Below are 20,570 nucleotides of genomic sequence, written 5' to 3'. Positions count from 1 at the left end.
AAACCAAACAATAACTGTGTCAGCTGTAAACAACCAAGTTATAAATGTGTAAGCTGTAAACCAAACAATAATTGTATCCACTGTAAAACAAGCAATTATAATTGTGTCCACTGTAAAATAAACAATAACTGTGTCAACAGAAAAATAAACAATTAAAGTCAGTTGTCACAAACAAAAAATATGTCAACTGTAAAACAAACAAAAACTGTGTCAAATGTAAAACAAACAATGATGTACCAGCTGTTATCAAGCAGTAACGGTTAAATCAGTTAATCTTCACAATTCTTACAATTAAAATGCTCATTTAAAATAACATTAATAACTTTGTATACTGATCAAATTACAGATGAATTTGTCCTTGCTTTATTTTAAAGTACCACTTTTCTATAATTTTCTTTGATAACAATTAATTCCCTTAATGAAAAAAAAAGCCACTCCTCTCTCACTCTGTGCATCAGTAAGAGTGATGTCCCCTTGTTTACAGTATTTACCCGTGTGTAACATCTTACCTGTGTTAGTGTGGGGTGGTCTGGCCACTCTTCTCTCAGTTTTGTCACTCTGTGCATCAGTAAGAGTGATGTCCCCTTGTTTACAGTATTTACCTGTGTGTAACATCTTACCTGTGTTAGTGTGGGGTGGTCTGGCCACTCTTCTCTCAGTTTTGTCACTCTGTGCATCAGTAAGTGTGATGTCCCCTTGTTTACAGTATTTACCCGTGTGTAACATCTTACCTGTGTTAGTGTGGGGTGGTCTGGCCACTCTTCTCTCAGTTTTGTCACTCTGTGCATCAGTAAGTGTGATGTCCCCTTGTTTACAGTATTTACCTGTGTGTAACATCTTACCTGTGTTAGTGTGGGGTGATCGAGCCACTCCTCTCTCAGTTCTCTCACTCTGTGCATCAGTAAGAGTGATGTCCCCTTGTTTACAGTATTTACCTGTGTGTAACATCTTACCTTTGTTAATGTGGGGTGATCTGGCCACTCCTCTCTCAGTTCTCTCACTCTGTGCATCAGTAAGTGTGATGTCCCCTTGTTTACAGTATTTACCTGTGTGTAACATCTTACCTGTTTTAGTGTGGGGTGATCTGGCCACTCCTCTCTCAGTTCTCTCACTCTGTGCATCAGTAAGAGTGATGTCCCCTTGTTTACAGTATTTACCTGTGTGTAACATCTTACCTGTGTTAGTGTGGGGTGATCTGGCCACTCCTCTCTCAGTTCTCTCACTCTGTCCATCAGTCTATGTAAAACAGGTACACACTTGATGACCTCAGAGAAGTTGGCATCCCTGTAAACATCGTAGCCCTGGGGCAATCCAGCCTCACTCTGGGGATCACACCTTGGAGTTATCTCCTCTTGGAGGAAGTGACTAGCCAGAAGATGGCTTCCTAATGTTTTTGACTCCTCTTCAGCTACTGTAAGGGAATAAATTTCAAGTAGATATAAAATAGATATAAAAATACCAAAGAATTTGTCATTCACTTATTTTTTTTTGTCCAAAGCGGAGCCTTTTAGATTACTTACAGTCCCACTGGCCATCAAACCAAGGTGCAGCAACACTGTAACAGAGTAATGAAGGCTGTATGACCTCCTGGGTTGTGATATCTGTCACATGACTCTGTTTTAACCAATCAGAAGAGGTGAGAGTTGAGAAGAGCAGCTGATGGGTGTGGCATACAGCTGTCATCTCTGTGTCAGTCACTTTGTGGGGAAGGTCAATCTCTGCAGGATTATCTACCGGATTATCTACTGGATTATCTACTGGATTATCTTCCAGGGAGGTAGGTGCCACCAAGTCTTGAAAGTCCTTATGAAGATAAGAGAGCCAAACTAAATCTGGTATAACTACAAACATTGAGCCTTTTTTGTATTTAAATTGTGCAAGAATCCTGGAATAGTTAGATTTCAATTTGTTTCAATAGTTGTTGTACATTTCCTGTGAGGCTATTCTACATCTTAAAGAACTACAGCGTTTTAGTAGCAGTCCCCACTCACCTGTTGGAACGAAGGGAATGTTTCCCTGAACTCGTCCTCCTCGATGGCGTCGTTGTCACGTTCGTCACCATGCACCTTTGTCCTGTACTTGTACAGACTGTCCTCAGCCTCTTTCTGAGATCTCAGCTCCTCCTGCTGTCTCCATGACAACACGAAGCGACCAAGGATTTGGTTCAGCGATTTCAGAGTCTCATGGTTCAGTTCTTTCCTCATCAGGGCAGAGTTTCTTAGAAGGAACAGGACCCCAAAGTAAAGCCTAGAACAAAGAACTCAAACTGAGGAAAAATTATAAAAATTATGAATAAACAAGATTTCTATATACTGTAGAAGTACTTTTGTCCGCGTGGTATTTATTTACGCTATGAACGCGGGCACAAATTTTCCGCGGAATTTTTTCCCAGCGTACTTAAAGTACATTTTGGAATTGCATTACATGAATAAGGATACTAGTAATCGGAAGTTACTACATTATAGAACACTTGCATAAACGTGTACCCAATGTATATCGTTTTTATCTATGCAAACTGTCAAACAAATTTGTATTGAGAATTCACATAATAAATTATTTAATCTCCTAAAGATTTGAATTTTCTGTAAATTTACATGAAATTTAAACTTCTCCAAGCTTGAGATAACGGCACGTGTCAGACGACAAATAGCCCCAAGCGGGTCTGTCTTTCAATGACCCAATTAACTATACACGCCAAGACCCGTGTTTTTACTGCAATGTTTAGATCCCTTTGTGCTCTGATTTTCAATTGATTAAACTGATCAACTCATAATTTAAACGACATGAAAATGCATAAATTGACAGTTAATAAAGATTAAATGGTGTTTCAGACGATTTTAGCCAGCGTCGTAACATCTTGACGGCTAACTAATGACTACCGACCAGTGCACAACCGATAATTACTGTTCACTGTGAACAGTTCTTACAATTTAAGTCCAAAGTTTGACAAATTTTAGGTAACGAAAATCGCTCAGAACTATATTTAATAATAGTTATTCAAATGATTTTCTTTTTCGTTCAAAGAATCCGCGTAAATTTTTACCCGCGGATTAAATTGATATTGTGATTCCGCAGAATTATGACCCCGTAAAAAAAATATGTCTACAGTATATATAGAGTTTTAAAAAGGGATCAAACTAAAAAGTTTTATTAATAGATACCAAATAAAAGTTACCTTTCACATATCATAAGAAAAGTTAGGATAAGGTTTTGACAAGCTGTGTTATTTAATAGTTGGAAGTGTGGTGGTCCCTCAGACCCCAGTCTTTCTACAGACAGGTGTGTCCCTTACCTTGAGGTGTGGTGGCCTGACTCTCCTCCCCCTGTGTCTCAGACCCCCGTCTTTCTACAGACAGGTGTGTTCCTTACCTTGAGGTGTGGTGGGCCTGACTCTCCTCCCCCTGTGTCTCAGACCCCCGTCTTTCTACAGACAGGCGTGTCACTTACCTGAAGGTGTGGTGGGCCTGACTTTCCTCCCCCTGTGTCTCAGACACCAGTCTTTCTACAGACAGGCGTGTCCCTTACCTGGAGGTGTGGTGGGCCTGACTCTCCTCCCCCTGTCCCTCAGACACCAGTCTTTCTACAGACAGGTGTGTCCCTTACCTGGAGGTGTGGTGGGCTTGACTCTCCTCCCCCTGTTCCTCAGACACCAGTCTTTCTACAGACAGGTGTGTCCCTTACCTGGAGGTGTGGTGGGCCTGACTCTCCTCCCCCTGTCCCTCAGACACCAGTCTTTCTACAGACAGGCGTGTCCCTTACCTGGAGGTGTGGTGGGCCTGACTCTCCTCCCCCTGTGTCTCAGACACCAGTCTTTCTACAGGCAGGTGTGTCCCTTACCTTGAGGTGTGGTGGCCTGACTCTCCTCCCCCTGTGTCTCAGACCCCCGTCTTTCTACAGACAGGTGTGTTCCTTACCTTGAGGTGTGGTGGGCCTGACTCTCCTCCCCCTGTGTCTCAGACACCAGTCTTTCTACAGACAGGTGTGTTCCTTACCTGGAGGTGTGGTGGGCCTGACTCTCCTCCCCCTGTCCCTCAGACCCCAGTATCTCTACAGACAGGTGTGTCCCTTACCTGGAGGTGTGGTGGGCTTGACTCTCCTCCCCCTGTGTCTCAGACACCAGTCTTTCTACAGACAGGTGTGTTCCTTACCTGGAGGTGTGGTGGGCCTGACTCTCCTCCCCCTGTGTCTCAGACACCAGTCTTTCTACAGACAGGTGTGTCCCTTACCTGGAGGTGTGGTGGGCCTGACTCTCCTCCCCCTGTCCCTCAGACCCCAGTATCTCTACAGACAGGTGTGTCCCTTACCTGGAGGTGTGGTGGGCTTGACTCTCCTCCCCCTGTCCCTCAGACACCAGTCTTTCTACAGACAGGACTTTCTGTGCAAGCCTTAGACTGCTGCTTATCTCTGTGGAGATGAAGGGGAATGCCCCAAGCAGTCTTGCCGCTCGCCTCATAGAGGACTCCATCCCCTGAATCTGTGAAATTTACAATACTGTTTCATAAAGTTATATTTAGAACTTCACATTTTACATGTATCAATAGTGTGATTAATGCTTAACTCATAAAATATCTCATAAATGGGTTGGGTTTTTTTGTTTGTGTAATTATGCAAATATTAAGAAGACTTATTATATATCTGCATACATCAAACTGACTTATTGTTACAGAAAATTTTTAACATTCACCAAAAAAAGGACAGTCAAGATTATTTTATTGTTAAGTCTTTGATTTTTTTTTTTTGGCAATATGGAAACCATCATGAAAACATCCCGAGGGATGAACCTGAAATCACTGGATCCGTGGCAAATCTTATTGATAAACTGATTCTTATGAAAAATATTGTCAACTTTTTCAATTTGCTAATAGTTGTTACTATTATTTATTAACTCTGTGGTACCTGAGGGGGGATCCTCAGTCTCTCGGTCATCTGTAAAGCCATGTTCACCTCCATGGCACGGTTAGCGATCAGCCGCACTCCACATCGCACCTTAAACACAGTAATACCATGACCATCATAGTACTATAAAACATCATACTATTATAATACCATCATACTATAATCCAATCATAATGATGGCAATCCATCTGAATAAATAATAATTAAAAACAGGCCGAAACCTAGTCTCACACTGGTTCTACACCATCAAAAAAGCTAACTTATTCTCGATGGGATGTAAAACAGTAAACAAATCAATCAATGGATTTTCTAACAATCATGATGACAGTTAGTACTTTAGAGTACAGTACAGCTGTGTTTGGTTTATCAGTGCGATCGAGCCAGTAACCACAGGGTCACAGCTAGACTTTATGTGTTTTATCTTGACAGCTAGGGCACTTCTTCTGCATTGTTTCAATCCATCCAGCTGAACGCTACCTGTAAATGGCATTGTCCACCATACACAGCTATGTTAAGGCTGTCCAAAGCTAAGTTTATATCGAAAAACGATACTATTTTAGTCATGGAAAAAATATCAACATTCATTAGTTTACAGGGGGGGGGGGGGGGAGGTCTCCAAACCAGTAGTTTTTATTAAATAATTATTTATGTAATAGCTGAATTGCTGAATTTTTTATACTTATTATTAGTGATATTGAATTTAGTATTACCAGAACTTACAACAGCGTCTAAGCAAAGGAATCAAGCAGTTTTATAAGGTTCAATAAAATTCACTCATTACGTTATAATAGACTCCCTAAGAACCATCAAATTCTATTTATGAGTGGTGTTCAGCTTTAACCTGCAATGGACTGGTGTCCCATCCAATGGGAGCCATGACTGTATTCACTTAATGCCATAAAACACCATGTAAACCTGAGATAAGCATCAGTCTTGAGAGCCTCATAGGTCAGAGAAAGATAACATTTTAAATAAGAACTTTTACTTAATTTACCTGCTGAGTGGCCACGATAAAGGGGGTGGTGATATCTCTATACAGAGGAAACTCCTCCTCCAGACAACCGACCAATCGCTGATGAGTTTTCTGCCAAGTCCTCTCTTCTGCAATCTGATTGGCTATTCGGCCTGTTGTGCATGCCTCCTGCAGCTTCTCCATCAAGTACTTGGTATGGCTGACAGATCCTTTGGTATCCATAAAGTCTTTTATGATGCTTAAAAGCTGTTTATACTGAAATGAATATTCATGGAACTTTAAAATAATGGAGATATGATGTATATATTGTACTTCAAAATAACTTTTCAAAATGCAACTCAGTCCAAATTAAGTATCTAGTAATGATAGTGTGTGTGACAATGACAAGATACCTGACAGGTGTGTGCATGTGACAATGACAAGATACCTGACAGGTGTGTGCATGTGACAATGACAAGATACCTGACAGGTGTGTGTGTGTGACAATGATAAGATACCTGACAGGTGTGTGCAGGTGACAATGACAAGATACCTGACAGATGTGTGCAGGTGACAATGACAAGATACCTGACAGGTGACTGTGTGCAGGTGACAATGATAAGATACCTGACAGGTGTGTGTGTGTGTGTGTGACAATGATAAGATACCTTACAGGTGAGTGCATGTGACAATGATAACTTAAAGATACCTGACAAGTGTGTGCATGTGACAACGATAAGATACCTGACAAGTGTGTGCCTGTGACAATGACAAGATACCTGACAGGTGTGTGTTGGACAATGATAAGATAACCTGACAGGTGTGTGCATGTGACAATGATAAGATGCCTTACAAGTGTGTGTGACAATGATAAGATACCTGACAGGTGTGTGTGTGTGACAATGACAAGATACCTGACAAGTGTGTGTGACAATGATAAGATACCTGACAGGTGTGTGTGTGACAATGACAAGATACCTGACAGGTGTGTGTGACAATGATAAGATTCCCGACAGGTGTGTGTTGGACAATGATAAGATACCTGACAGGTGTGTGCATGTGACAATGATAGGAAACCTGACAAGTGTGTGTGTGACAGTGACAAGATACCTGACAGGTGTGTGCATGTGACAATGACAAGATACCTGACAGGTGTGTGCATGTGACAATGATAAGATACCTGACAAGTGTGTGTGACAATGACAAGATACCTGACAGGTGTGTGTGTGTGTGTGTGACAATGACAAGATACCTGACAGGTGTGTGTGTGTGTGTGTGTGTGTGTGTGTGTGTGTGTGTGACAATAATAAGATACCTGACAGGTGTGTGTGACAATGATAAGATACCTGACAGGTGTGTGCATGTGACAATGATAAGATACCTGACAGATGTGTGCAGGTGACAATGACAAGATACCTGACAGGTGACTGTGTGCAGGTGACAATGATAAGATACCTGACAGGTGACTGTGTGCAGGTGACAATGATAAGATACCTGACAGGTGTGTGTGAGTGCATGTGACAATGATAACTTAAAGATACCTGACAAGTGTGTGCATGTGACAACGATAAGATACCTGACAAGTGTGTGCCTGTGACAATGATAAGATACCTGACAGGTGTGTGTTGGACAATGATAAGATAACCTGACAGGTGTGTGCATGTGACAATGATAAGATGCCTTACAAGTGTGTGTGACAATGATAAGATACCTGACAGGTGTGTGTGTGTGACAATGACAAGATACCTGACAAGTGTGTGTGACAATGATAAGATACCTGACAGGTGTGTGTGTGACAATGACAAGATACCTGACAGGTGTGTGTGACAATGATAAGATTCCTGACAGGTGTGTGTTGGACAATGATAAGATACCTGACAGGTATGTGCATGTGACAATGATAGGAAACCTGACAAGTGTGTGTGTGTGACAGTGACAAGATACCTGACAGGTGTGTGCATGTGACAATGACAAGATACCTGACAGGTGTGTGCATGTGACAATGATAAGATACCTGACAAGTGTGTGTGACAATGACAAGATACCTGACAGGTGTGTGTGTGTGTGTGACAATAATAAGATACCTGACAGGTGTGTGTGACAATGATAAGATACCTGACAGGTGTGTGCATGTGACAATGATAAGATACCTGACAGGTGTGTGCATGTGACAATGATAAGATACTTGACAAGTGTGTGTGACAATGACAAGATACCTGACAGGTGTGTGTGTGTGTGTGTGTGTGACAATGACAAGATACCTGACAGGTGTGTGTGTGTGTGTGACAATAATAAGATACCTGACAGGTGTGTGTGACAATGATAAGATACCTGACAGGTGTGTGGTCTGTATGCCTGCTGGGACTGTAAGACCTTTATCTTTCTCTGTAGTTTCTCTCGCCTGTCCATCAGGTGGAGGATCAGGGGGTGCTGTAGGTGGGCTGGGCGGGCTAGGAGCTCTAGACCTGTTATCTGTCGGTGATAGATGACCTTGACCTCAAGCTCGCGATTTATCTCCTCTAACTGTCAAGAAATAAAGCACAGACTAAATTTGATTATAAATACCCTTGATCAGAATTTAACTCCCTCTGATAAGTTTAACGTCCTTTTTTGACAGTTTCTATCTCCCTAGTATACAGTTTCCAATCTCTTTTCCTTAGTTCTTACCTCCCTCTGTTTCAGCTGCAGCTTCATCTGTGATTTGAGCACAGGGTCGACGGGAGACCTCGGTCTGTGTAGAATCATACCCAGCAGTCCCACATACACCCACACACGGCCTACAGTCTGTAGATCAGCCACTGAAGGGCCAGATAATTCAAGCACTCCATTCAAACACTCCTTCACTATAAAAAGCTCTGATTGAAGCACCTCAGACACTGCCTCTGTCAGTGTAAGAACCGTTCTCTCACTGTTTGAGCCTTTGTTTTGGAGACAGATCACAAACTCTGACACATGCTGATGGTACAGATCTCGAGCATCCTGATTTCTGAACATTTTCCCAATGGACTGCAGCATTGACACAAACAGGTGGACAATGTGCTGCCTCATTAGTTCCCTGGAGGAGAACATCTACTTTAAAACTTGAATTAAAACCTTTAAGGCAGATTCTGAAGAGTTTCAAAATTTTTCATTATCCTTTCAAAAACTTTAATGTTATCAAATCTAGAGCAATCTACCATAGGATAAATTCATAAATACATAGCTATAGATTAAGTTCCACCTTGTGTTGGAGTTCCTGCTACAGAGAACCGGTCCATGACACCAGATGTATTGGGACAGAGTCTGTAGTCTGTGAAGCCTGCCCCTGTAGTCTCCCAGGGGGACCTCCATAGGAAGTGGTTTATCCAGCAACAGGTGAAGCGGCTCAGTGGTTCTCCCACAGGTCAGGTGGTAGGCGGTTTGAGACACCACTGTTTTGACAAGACTTGCAGGGCCCTGTAGGATAAGCAGGCATCAGTTTGTCAGGAACCAATTGATCAGTGATACAATTACTATCTATATATTGAATCTTAAAAACCCTAGAGGAATTCTTCAAATATTTTGACACATTAAATCATAACCTGTTGCATTTGTGATTGCCTTTTCCTAACATCTTAACCACTGACACAAGCAGTGAATTAATAACTTACCAAATTATGAACTTCTAAAAACCAGAAAATAGATCATAATGACCAATCAATACAAATTCCTAATAAAATGTCAACAATCAAAATCTGCAAAACTTATCCCTCACAGATTTATGAAACAACAACAAAATTTGGCACTTATGATTTCAAATTCTTGTAATTTGATACATAGTGGTGGAATTGCTTACTTACAAAATTAATTGCAAAAAATAAGGTATCTACCGAAACCTACTGTGGAATCATTGAATTTTGTGGAGGGCCAATTTTCGTGGATTGTAGGGTTTTTCCTTATTTGTTGGGATGTAATTTCGTGGATGCATCAGTTTTCTTTTTCAGTAATAAAGATGACTCTTTATAAATTTGTTTTAATTGAGGATGTAAATTCATGGTGGAGTGCTACCCACGAAAACCACGAAAATTGAGCCACCACAAATTCTAATTATATGATTGTATTATTGTACGAGACAAGTCCCAGTTATTTCTACCATTTCTAGTCCTTTTTTCTCAACTTACCCAGCTCTGTTCAGCCCTCTCTGTACTGGTGGTCTCTATGGGAGATGTAGGGGACCAGTTAAGCCACCAGCTGAGGTTGGTAGCAGCCGTGTTGGTCCACAGTTGGTGGTAGAGGTCACTCAGCACCACACAGAGGCGGTCCCTCACCTCCTCCTACAACCACAGTACATGCTTCACATGCTTCGTAGCTGACCGAATATGGTTTATTCGAGTTCAGTACACTCTATTTATTGTGGTATTTACTGATCAAGTATAAACCATATTACCTCAACAACAAACCAGAAATAAATATTTTATCTTGAAGGTTGTTATGGCATAAAGCATGTAAAAATTTTGATGTTGAATAATTTGTCACAAATCTTTGATTTACCGGTATTTGAAACTAGCTAGGAAAATGGAGCTGATCATATATAGATCAGGAGGTGCTAACAAAAACCAAAATTCTCTGCTTAAGTCTAGTAAACTGTACCTGTACGGCACAAGGTGATATAGGATCTAGTAAACTGTACCTGTACGGCACAAGGTGATATAGGATCTAGTAAACTGTACCTGTACGGTACAAGGGTGATATAGGATCTAGTAAACTGTACCTGTACGGTACAATGGTGATATAGGATCTAGTCAACTGTACCTGTACGGCACAAGGGTGATATAGGATCTAGTAAACTGTACCTGTACAACACAAAGGGTGATATAGGATCTAGTAAACTGTACCTGTACGGTACAAGGGTGATATAGGATCTAGTAAACTGTACCTGTACGGTACAAGGGTGATATAGGATCTAGTAAACTGTACCTGTACAGCACAAGGTGATATAGGATCTAGTAAACTGTACCTGTACGGCACAAGGTGATATAGGATCTAGTCAACTGTACCTGTACGGTACAAGGGTGATAAAGGATCTAGTAAACTGTACCTGTACGGCACAATGGTGATATAGGATCTAGTAAACTGTACCTGTACGGTACAAGCTGTACGGCACAAGGGTGATATAGGATCTAGTCAACTGTACCTGTACGGTACAAGGTGATATAGGATCTAGTCAACTGTACCTGTACAGCACAAGGGTGATACAGGATCTAGTAAACTGTACCTGTACGGCACAATGGTGATATAGGATCTAGTAAACTGTACCTGTACGGTACAAGGGTGATATAGGATCTAGTAAACTGTACCTGTACGGCACAAGGGTGATATAGGATCTAGTAAACTGTACCTGTACGGTACAAGGTGATATAGGATCTAGTAAACTGTACCTGTACGGCACAAGGGTGATATAGGATCTAGTCAACTGTACCTGTACGGCACAAGGGTGATACGGGATTGATAGTATGACAATCTGGTTCACAGCCAATGGTTTTTGTACTTGATTACTGTAAAGCAAAAGTTTCTAACTTACTTTTGTTTTATCCTCATTCAGTTGTTTCAATGATTTCAGAGCTGATGGAGAAAGCGGTGTAAACTGGGCTCCAAAGTCAACGAGAGCCCCAACCTCTTCTGTGTTACATTTGTCAGACGACGCCATCATCTTATTGACCAGTCTCATTTCAGACAGTACTGCTATGTGATCAGAAAGAGGCCAAAGGTCAACATGTTTCAAGGAATCTGATTGGTTTGATTTTAGGAGAGCAGTACTCTCTGATTGGTCGGTTTCCATACGAGAGATGAGAGATGGATTCTCTTCTACTTTCATGAGGTTATACTGCTGTAGAAGTGCCCTAACCTCTTTCACATCCACTGGTTCACTACCTATTATATCAAAATACAACCACAATATTTCTGAAAAACAATTCTGATGAGAGCATGTACTGTTAATCACAAAAAAGTAATGCAAAAGGTTACATGGCATAGAAATAAAAATCAATTTTACACATTTAGATACATATTACTGTACTGTAACATATCAAGCATCCACTAGTTAAAACTACCATGGCAGACAAAACACTTCTGTGTCTAGTTACAAATACTGAAAATCAAAGTCAAGGTCACATGCTTATCCTTACCCTGTTCTGCCTCCTTCATAGCCTTCAGCAACACAGACACCAGGTATTCCCTGTGATCTATATTTAGCTGAATTCTGTACTTCCGAGTGAGGTCAGTAGCCTCTCTATGGATGTCCATCTGTCTACACAGTTCATTCATGGACAGCTTAGCCTCAGCCTCTCTTTGATCTCTGTAAGGAGGGGGGTGTCCCAGGGAATCCCGGAACTTGTTGTAGGACTCTGCCTCCTGGAAGTCTGTCATCAGGGATTCCCCAGCCCGATACAGGTGAGGGAAACACTGAACAAACCTACATAAACAGTCATGTCATACAATTGGTAATACAATACAGACTGGTTCTAATATTAATTTTTTCCATCTAAATCAAGATTACATACAACTTACACTACTGCCAGGCAGTCCACACCTGTCTTTAACTACTGCTTAACAGTCCTCACCTGACTTTAACTACTGCTGAGCAGTCCTCACCTCATCACCTGACTTTAACTACTGCTAAGCAGTCCTCACCTGTCTTTATCTACTGCTAAGCAGTAGTGCTTGTCTTTAACTACTGCTAAGCAGTCATCACCTGACTTTAACTACTGCTAAGCAGTCCTCACCTGTCTTTCATTAAGCATTCCTTACCTGTCTTTCATTACTGCCTGTAGCTTGTCCTTGACCCAGGAGTAAAAGAGAATGACCTTGTTGATGTCAAGGTCAAGTGTGTATGTTACCAAAGCTTCTCTCATCCTGGCAATCCAACAAACATTGTCCAAAACCTCATAAAAATATATAGGGATTCTAATTATTTCAAAATATTATCTACAAATTACAATTTTATAATTCTACTCTGAAGAAACACTGACAAATGATTCCTACTCTTTACCTTGACCTACAAATTGAATGAAACATTCTTGCTGTGATATAAACACTACTCACCCTGACTGTGAGCTCTAGGCTGTGGCAGTGGTCTGTGTGACAGAGATGTTGTAGGATTGGTTCCCGGGAAAGTAGGTCACACATCAAACCCTCCAGGGTCTGATAGTCAATGTCCACATTCCTACCACGCCCTCCTGACAACATAGACAGTCAGTGTTATAGGAAGGCTCAGCGTATATAACAGAAAGAAATCTCACCGTGACCAGGCTACGCTCAAGTCACAGTAAGAATTCGTCCCATATACTTGCAATGTAGCAGCCTCGAGCAAATCTGCTTTGTGTCAATTTTAAGCTTGTAAATAATTTTGAATGACATGTATATGTAGTATAAAGTCCACAAAATATCCATTTATTGGGTCATACCAAGACATTTACTCTATTTTTACATTTGAAATTGTCTGCCATTTTGATGGAAATTGCACATGGAGTGTCTCAGATTTTATCACCAAGCTACACGGCGACCATGAACTGCAAGTTTTCAAATGTGATGTTAAACGGTTAGATTTCATTGCAAAATAATTAATGTGGTAAAATAGGAATACAAAACAGCAACCATGGAGATATTTTAGAGCAATCATATGAAAATTGAAGCGAGATACAATGCAGTTTATTTTTTTCATTTGCTACAGAGCAAGTATAGGGGACAAATTCCATCTTTAAACCGGGTCTGTAGGACGTCTGTCATTTTACAGATAAAAAATTCTATCTATCTATCTATCTATCTATCTATCTATCTATCTATCTATCTATCCATCTATCCATCCATCCATCCATCCATCCATCCATCTATCTATCTATCTATCTATCATAGCAATAAAACATAGGATAAATACAATGAACATTCATTGGTGGGGCATATCAATATCTAAAGTATATGTAAACCAAACTGTACAACCCATTAATGCAGCATTGACCTGTGAACTCACTGATCCAGTTATGATCTCCTACAGTTGACCTCTATATTCCCTGACCTTTGTAGTTGACCCCTGTACTCACCCTCCAGGAACTGCCTCAGACTGTGGGTGTGGTCCTCTCCCTCAGACAGTGTTCTACTGACTCTGGTCACCATAATGTACATGTTGACAGCCTGCTGGAACCCCTGACCCACTGACCTCAGGACCTGAGGGGCGTTCCACGGGTCCATGTAGAGTTGTCTGACAATGGCTTGTTCTGAAGTGAAAGATAAATGTACTACAGCTGTTGAAATACAGATGTATACCTCCAAGCCCATATTGTGAATCACATGAAAAAATTTTAACACTGACATATATATAAATTAAATGATTCAGCTTTATTGAGAATCATGCTTTAAAGGGAGAACATGAAACAGGTTTATAAAATAATTATATAGTATATATCTATCTGACGTTATGTTTTACCTCTAGCATCCTCTTCATATCTCTTCAGAACAAAACACTTCACATCTTCAAACATCTGACTCATCACCCTCTCAACCATCTGAAGATGACCTTTAATGACCTCCATTTCCGGAGATGACCTTGACCTTTGTAACACTGCGGCTGTTCTGTGGTTCTCCAACAACTGTGTGAGCAGTAGAGCGCGGAGAGCCAGGCAGTCAGGCGTGGAGAGGTCCATGTACAGGACACAGGCCGACAGCAGGCTCTGCCAGGAATAAAGGTCACATGATATGTCATGTGATCCAATGTCTTTCTCCATAGGGGATGGGCTACAATGTCAACAAGTAAATTCACTATAGCTGAGAGCTCAAGGTTTGTCCTTTCATAGAAAACCTCCTGCATACTAAAGAATAATTTGTTTTTGTGGTGGCTCACTACTCATTTGAATTGTGTGTTCCCTTCACCAGCAAATTTACTTCCTCAATAAATCATGAAGCAGAATTCATTAACTATAGTGGAAAACCATGAAATCAAATTATGTCCCCAAAAAACCAGGTCCTGTATAAAGTTGACAATCAGTGAAAATTGCCTGTTAGTCCCCACTTAACTCAATGATTACAAGGTAGATATGCAAAAAGTATTTGTCCCTACTTTATTTTCACCCCTTTTGCCTTTGTTGTCAGGAATTTAAGACTTTGTGTATTGTAGGAAACAGGTATCTGCAGAATCCAATGCTTCCACAGTAGATACAGTATCATATAAAACACAGAGTAGCTGTTACCTGTAGATCCAGCCCTGTAAGATGTGTTGGACCAGGGCCAAGTGCTGATGTAGGTCTGCAGCAAACGTGTCCCTCACAAAGTCCAACACCGGACTCAGAGGCACTACTTCCTGTTGCTGGAGGTCAAGGTCACAGCGCTGGGAGTGGTCCTCCAACAAGGCCATTACTCTCTGTCAATAAAGAGAGAAATGAGAGAGAGGCAGTAGCAGTAAACATATTCTAACACTTAACCAGTTATTGGGTTCTCAGTACAACTGATCAGACCAAACACTGCCACATATTCATTTAATTTATTTCCATATTTGAAATAAAGGAATACTTCAAAATTTTCAATTTTAAGTAAATCTTAAATTATAAAAATTGAATTATTTACCTTGGCAAATTTTACAATTAAAATACCCGCATTTCACAATAAATTTGAAATATTTGGCTTGAGAATCTAAAGATAAATTCATTTTGTCCTAATTAAATCATTTGAAAATAAAGACATCTGTTAACCAATCAGAGCCCACCTTTCTGGAGGCCAAGTTGTTGACACTCTTTACAAACACCTCCTGGGCGGCCCATCGTACCGCTTCCCCCCTGGGGGCCCCGCGGTCTGTCTGCTGGACCGAGATCACTCCACTCTGTATCAGCTGTAGAAAGTGAGGCCTCTCTCCCCTGGGTAAGATATCTCGCAGGCTTACATACAGAGATATCAGCCAATCAGAAACCTTCTTACATTCCACACCAATCCCATGAAGCATCTTCCTCATGTCCTGTTGTGAATAAGGATTGCCTTCATCCTGAAAAGGTAAAAAGATTACAAGTGATGTATCTTTTTAATTGCTGATCTGTCATTAATTTTATTCAGATATAAGTTGTTTGCAATTATTCATAATGGACACAAAGTTATCATCTGCATGTTCTTGAAGCATTAATTTTCAATCTATTTACATCCACACTCAAATCAATAAACTTAGGTAAATAATCATACAACAAACACTCAATAAAAATACTCTACATGTACACCGGGGATTCATGTTGTACACAAAATTATTACAATTAATGATTGTTTGAATTAAATGATTTATTAATAGATGATTTTTTTTCTTCCATAGCATTGAGATGGCCACCAGTTAGTATGTAGATGTACCCACCTCCCCCGGGATATAGATCTCCACCCCTCTGTTCCTCATGGCCCTGGAGATTTCACCAAACTTGGGATCCATGGTCAAAAACAGTCTGAAATTACAGTAGAAAAGTATAATCCATGCTAAAAAAAACCCACCCGAAATATAAGAGAAATATATTTCAAAGTCAAAAACAGCCAAAAATAGAAAAAGCCTTAATTTATAATTTTCCAAACACTGATAAGCTGTGATTTCAGGCAATAGACAACCATGTACATGATGTATGTAACCTGTTTTGTTTTAATGATTCAAAATTTCATTTAAATGGAAGCCTATAAGCTCTTTTTCAAACTCCTCTTTGCTGTTAACTTTAAAATTAGTACATGTAATTCAAATGCCATTTGCTCTAAAGTGACAGTGAGGGTTGATGTGGGATGTCCCCTATCTGTCAGACCAAACGTTCTACATGAATGAGGATGGGCCTTACACCAGGATTCTCCATGACTATTACATGTATATAAACCTGTTCTACCTGAACTGAGGGTGAGGCTTGATGCTGGGGATTTCCCCGTCGATGACCCCTCTCTCATTGATGGACAACACTCCATTTGGCTCCAGTAAGGCATTCAGTCGATCTAACACCGAGGCACTGAAATCCAGAAAAGCACAAAAAAAGCTTTAATCAATAAACCTCTGTGAATATTTTCTATGTAGAATTTCAAGGTACATGAATAAAGTTTAACATGCTATTCTATCTAACTGTGAAATAGATTCCATGCTATCTGTCCATGGTGAATAGTCATCAAAACTTTCGGCATTCGATTTCTCTTATTTTTTATACTCGGAACACCTCTAGTGTAATTTAATTTACATTATATTAAAAGTCCAATAACTTTAATTTGTTTATCATCAAGAGAATCAAGATTGCCGAAAAATAAAGTTTTTTTGGTATAATAATTATCATTAAAATACATACTGTGGTTTCTTCAATATTCGTTGAATACCAATTTTCTTGGATTTCGTTGTGAAGTTGATTCACGAAATTAAATGTTCATTGAAGTGTAATTTCTATTAACATTTTATATTGTTATACCCCTGTAAAACAATTACTATATAACTCTACAGAAAAAAAGTCCATCATTTTGACTGTGGGACTGGAACTGTTAGATTGGAACTGTTAAAATCGACTGTTAAAAAAGACTGTCGACCGGTGACGTCACATTCCGCAAAAACGTGTTATTGATTAGAAGGGTTATAACAAAACAGTTGTTGACTGTGTCTCGGGCAACAGTTGATCTGTCGGACCAGCTCGCAAACTGTTGCCCTTGGCCTTGGGAAACAGTTTGCGAGCCGGTCCGACAGAATAACTGTTGCCCTCGACCCCAGTCAACAACTGTGTGATTTTCACTTTATCCATGGAAATTGATACCCTTGAATATTAATGAAACCACAGAATTTACTAACAATTGGACAATAGCAAATCTATTGTCCCCCTCATGATCAACAGCAACTATTTCCCTCGCCTTGTGAAATAGTTACCAACGATAAACTTGCTATTGTCCTAATAGACAGTAAATAGGTATACAATATAACATTACAACATAATAATCATGTGAATAATTAATAATGTCCTGTGCCAATCCACTCTATAATACTGGATGTGACAAGTTGGTTTAAAATGCAACAACATACTGATAGAGATTAACCGAAAATGTCGTTGATTGTGAATGTTAAAAAAAAATAATAAGTCAAATACTGTCAAAGAGAATATTCCTTAACAGACTCTGCCTCCTTACTTGCAGAAGTTGACATTGTCAATCATCAGCCACTCCCCATTCTGTAGAGCCTGGACCAACAAGCTGTCAATCCACTCAAAAGTCCCCGCCCCTTGCCCCGCCTTCCATTCCTCCAGACCAATCAGAGCCTTGGATCTCCTCTGCTGTAGTCTGTCAAAGGCCTCCCCTAGTTGTGCTGACTTGGGTTGAATGACATGAAATGTTTTCTCCAGGGCGTCTACCTTCTCCTGGAGCCGGACAGCTTCCTCTGTAGAGGTCAGATGTTTACCTACAATAGTCATAACATTGGTCAAAACATTAGAAAACCAGGAGGCAGGTCCAAAGAAAATAAAAAATAAATCAGACTTGTACTCTTTGTAAAGATGACTAGGAAATCATGAAGTGTTACAATTGCTGCCAGTCAGACAGTTCAAATCACTCTTTAAACCCCCCCCCCCCCCCTTTTAACAACACAAATCCAATCATATAAATTTCACCCACTTGTCATCTAACCCACTATTCTACAGACCAGACTCCCTTCATTAGCAGCCTACCTGTGTACTTTCCCTGCAGCTGTTTATACTCCCCCCAAACCCGGGCCAGCCTCTGTGCCTCCCCTCTCCTCTCCTCCCACTTCTGACTCTGTGACCTCTCACCAGTCTGGTCACATGGGTTACCAAGGAGACCATTCAATAAAGAGGTCATGACCTCATCCATTTCCAGAGCATATTCCTCTACATGTCTTTTTTTGTCTGCCTAAAAGTCAGAAAATATCAAGGTCATGTTTCTTTATCAGTGACAGCTTCATTTCATGTACAAGAAAGTAAGAAGAAAACCATGGTTACCTGTTCAAAACCTCCCAGCAGTTCGGTGGTATCCATGGCGCTGTTTGTTGCTAGGACATGGAGTTTGTTTCCGGTCAACTGTGACAGAATCTGCACTATGGTGGATTTTCCACTGGACTGACCTCCAACCTTATCGATGACAAGAATTATATGATTGTATAAAACAAATCAAGAAAAGGTAGTCATCAATCCATCAAGCACCGCTTTAAATTTCTCTACTGATCAGGCTTAGAGATTATAAAACTTTACATACTGTAGAAGCAAAAATACTCGTCATGGATTTAATTTCATTATTTTCGTTGGCAATATAAATCAACAAAATTAAATCCATGACGAATTTTTAACCCAAATATTAATGAATACAAAGAAATTACGATATGACGAAATTAAATGCCAATGAAATCTTATTTGGTTTAAAAACAACGAAATTTTGACTCAACGAAAATATATGCTTCTACGGTATATTCTTCCTAAAGTACATCATGCTCCAAATATTATACTAAAATAAATACTCAAAAGTCATACATGAATAAGTAATACAGTACTATGTAACAGCAACACCTAATATGAGTTATGGTTTAGTAAAAAAAAAACAAACATGAACTGTATTTATTTTACAACGATTGATAAACAAGTTCTAAGCAACTTATATTAATACATGTATCTCTCGTTGGCACCGATGTTAGCACGAGGGGTCATTGGTGTGGGAAGAAGCTGGAGTACTCGGAGAAAACCCACGTGTCCAAGCCGGCGACCGCCATACCCTATCACATACAACCACTGTCGATCACGGGGATCGAACTCGGGTCGCAGCGGTGAAAAAGTGAGTGTTTTGTCCACTACGCTACCTGGACACATGGTTTAGTAACATCCCTAACTTGAGTTAGAAATATTGGCTCACAAAACAACCAAATTCATATTAAATGTTCATTATTCATCACCTACCAATTGTTTCAGCTTTATACCCAGTCCAGTATAAAACATACTAAGTCTGACAAGAATTGAAACTGTATGTACTAATCAGTTCATGTATTGAATTCAATGTAATTCCACTGATCGAGGGTCATTCTACGAGGCTGTATAGATTAGTGTGTTGTGTGTTAATACTTACGATGATGCTCATCCATTGATCGAGGGTCATTCTATGAGACTGTATAGATTAGTGTGTTGTGTGTTATTTTGTATTCAATACACACTAATACTTACGATGATGCTGTATAGATAAGTGTGTTGCGAGTTAATACTTACGATGCTGCTCATCCACTGATCGAGGGTCATTCTATGAGACTGTATACTAGATAAGTTTGTTGTGTGTTAATACTTACAATGATGCTGTATAAATAAGTTTGTTGCGAATTAATACTTACGATGATGCTCATCCAGGCCTGCTCAACAACCTTCATCACCGACTCCAGCGGTTCCAGAGAGTGGTGCAGGAGGTACAGTGGCTTCCTGCCCCCACCCCTGGGGCCAGGGGTTTGGAGGTCGGCCCGGGGGAGGCGGGAGTGACCCACATGTAGGTAGGAGTCAGTGAGGACCACCTCTCTGGTGGAGGTATAGGCGGGCCGATCAGGGGAGAAAACTCTATCGTACAAGTCCAGGACCTGAATTAGAGGGTAATCAACTGTAACAATTCACTGTAATACAGGCCTCTCTGATGGCTGCAGGTTTACGCAATTTTAAGCAAAAATAATTTTTTTAAACTTTTGTGTTTAGTTGTTGTTCTTAGTGTATGACTATTTATGAATAATCAATTAGTCATCCAACGGTGAATGATATGCATATATAATATG

The 20,570-nt window shown here is 40.3% G+C and overlaps 2 protein-coding genes across 5 annotated transcripts in view; one reads left to right on the top strand and one right to left on the bottom strand.

Annotated features, from left to right (window-relative positions):
* Nucleotides 1-20,570, top strand: part of LOC128183109 (E3 ubiquitin-protein ligase TRIM71-like) — a 116,046-nt gene that overhangs the window by 38,291 nt on the left and 57,185 nt on the right. The gene's annotated exons all lie outside the window — the stretch shown is intronic.
* Nucleotides 1-20,570, bottom strand: part of LOC128183101 (midasin-like) — a 94,580-nt gene that overhangs the window by 27,666 nt on the left and 46,344 nt on the right. For all 4 annotated transcript variants that reach the window (XM_052851960.1, XM_052851961.1, XM_052851962.1 and 1 more), the window contains 24 exons: nucleotides 20,145-20,381; nucleotides 18,778-18,906; nucleotides 18,487-18,688; nucleotides 17,954-18,221; nucleotides 16,690-16,806; nucleotides 16,185-16,269; nucleotides 15,558-15,830; nucleotides 15,046-15,215; nucleotides 14,286-14,593; nucleotides 13,903-14,076; nucleotides 12,908-13,041; nucleotides 12,614-12,747; nucleotides 11,992-12,278; nucleotides 11,388-11,737; nucleotides 9,988-10,140; nucleotides 9,069-9,283; nucleotides 8,516-8,903; nucleotides 8,180-8,371; nucleotides 5,891-6,124; nucleotides 4,897-4,986; nucleotides 4,305-4,474; nucleotides 1,992-2,247; nucleotides 1,521-1,803; nucleotides 1,176-1,411 (listed from right to left, as the gene is read on the bottom strand). In XM_052851960.1, coding sequence (XP_052707920.1) covers nucleotides 1,176-1,411; nucleotides 1,521-1,803; nucleotides 1,992-2,247; nucleotides 4,305-4,474; nucleotides 4,897-4,986; nucleotides 5,891-6,124; nucleotides 8,180-8,371; nucleotides 8,516-8,903; nucleotides 9,069-9,283; nucleotides 9,988-10,140; nucleotides 11,388-11,737; nucleotides 11,992-12,278; nucleotides 12,614-12,747; nucleotides 12,908-13,041; nucleotides 13,903-14,076; nucleotides 14,286-14,593; nucleotides 15,046-15,215; nucleotides 15,558-15,830; nucleotides 16,185-16,269; nucleotides 16,690-16,806; nucleotides 17,954-18,221; nucleotides 18,487-18,688; nucleotides 18,778-18,906; nucleotides 20,145-20,381 — 5,085 coding nt within the window. The remainder of the gene's footprint in view (nucleotides 1-1,175; nucleotides 1,412-1,520; nucleotides 1,804-1,991; nucleotides 2,248-4,304; nucleotides 4,475-4,896; nucleotides 4,987-5,890; nucleotides 6,125-8,179; nucleotides 8,372-8,515; nucleotides 8,904-9,068; nucleotides 9,284-9,987; nucleotides 10,141-11,387; nucleotides 11,738-11,991; nucleotides 12,279-12,613; nucleotides 12,748-12,907; nucleotides 13,042-13,902; nucleotides 14,077-14,285; nucleotides 14,594-15,045; nucleotides 15,216-15,557; nucleotides 15,831-16,184; nucleotides 16,270-16,689; nucleotides 16,807-17,953; nucleotides 18,222-18,486; nucleotides 18,689-18,777; nucleotides 18,907-20,144; nucleotides 20,382-20,570) is intronic.

The sequence above is a fragment of the Crassostrea angulata genome, chromosome 5, assembly GCF_025612915.1.
Source record: "Crassostrea angulata isolate pt1a10 chromosome 5, ASM2561291v2, whole genome shotgun sequence".
Classification (NCBI taxonomy): domain Eukaryota; kingdom Metazoa; phylum Mollusca; class Bivalvia; order Ostreida; family Ostreidae; genus Magallana; species Magallana angulata.
Note: the sequence above shows the minus strand (reverse complement) of the source record. Positions and strands in the feature narration are given on the sequence as shown.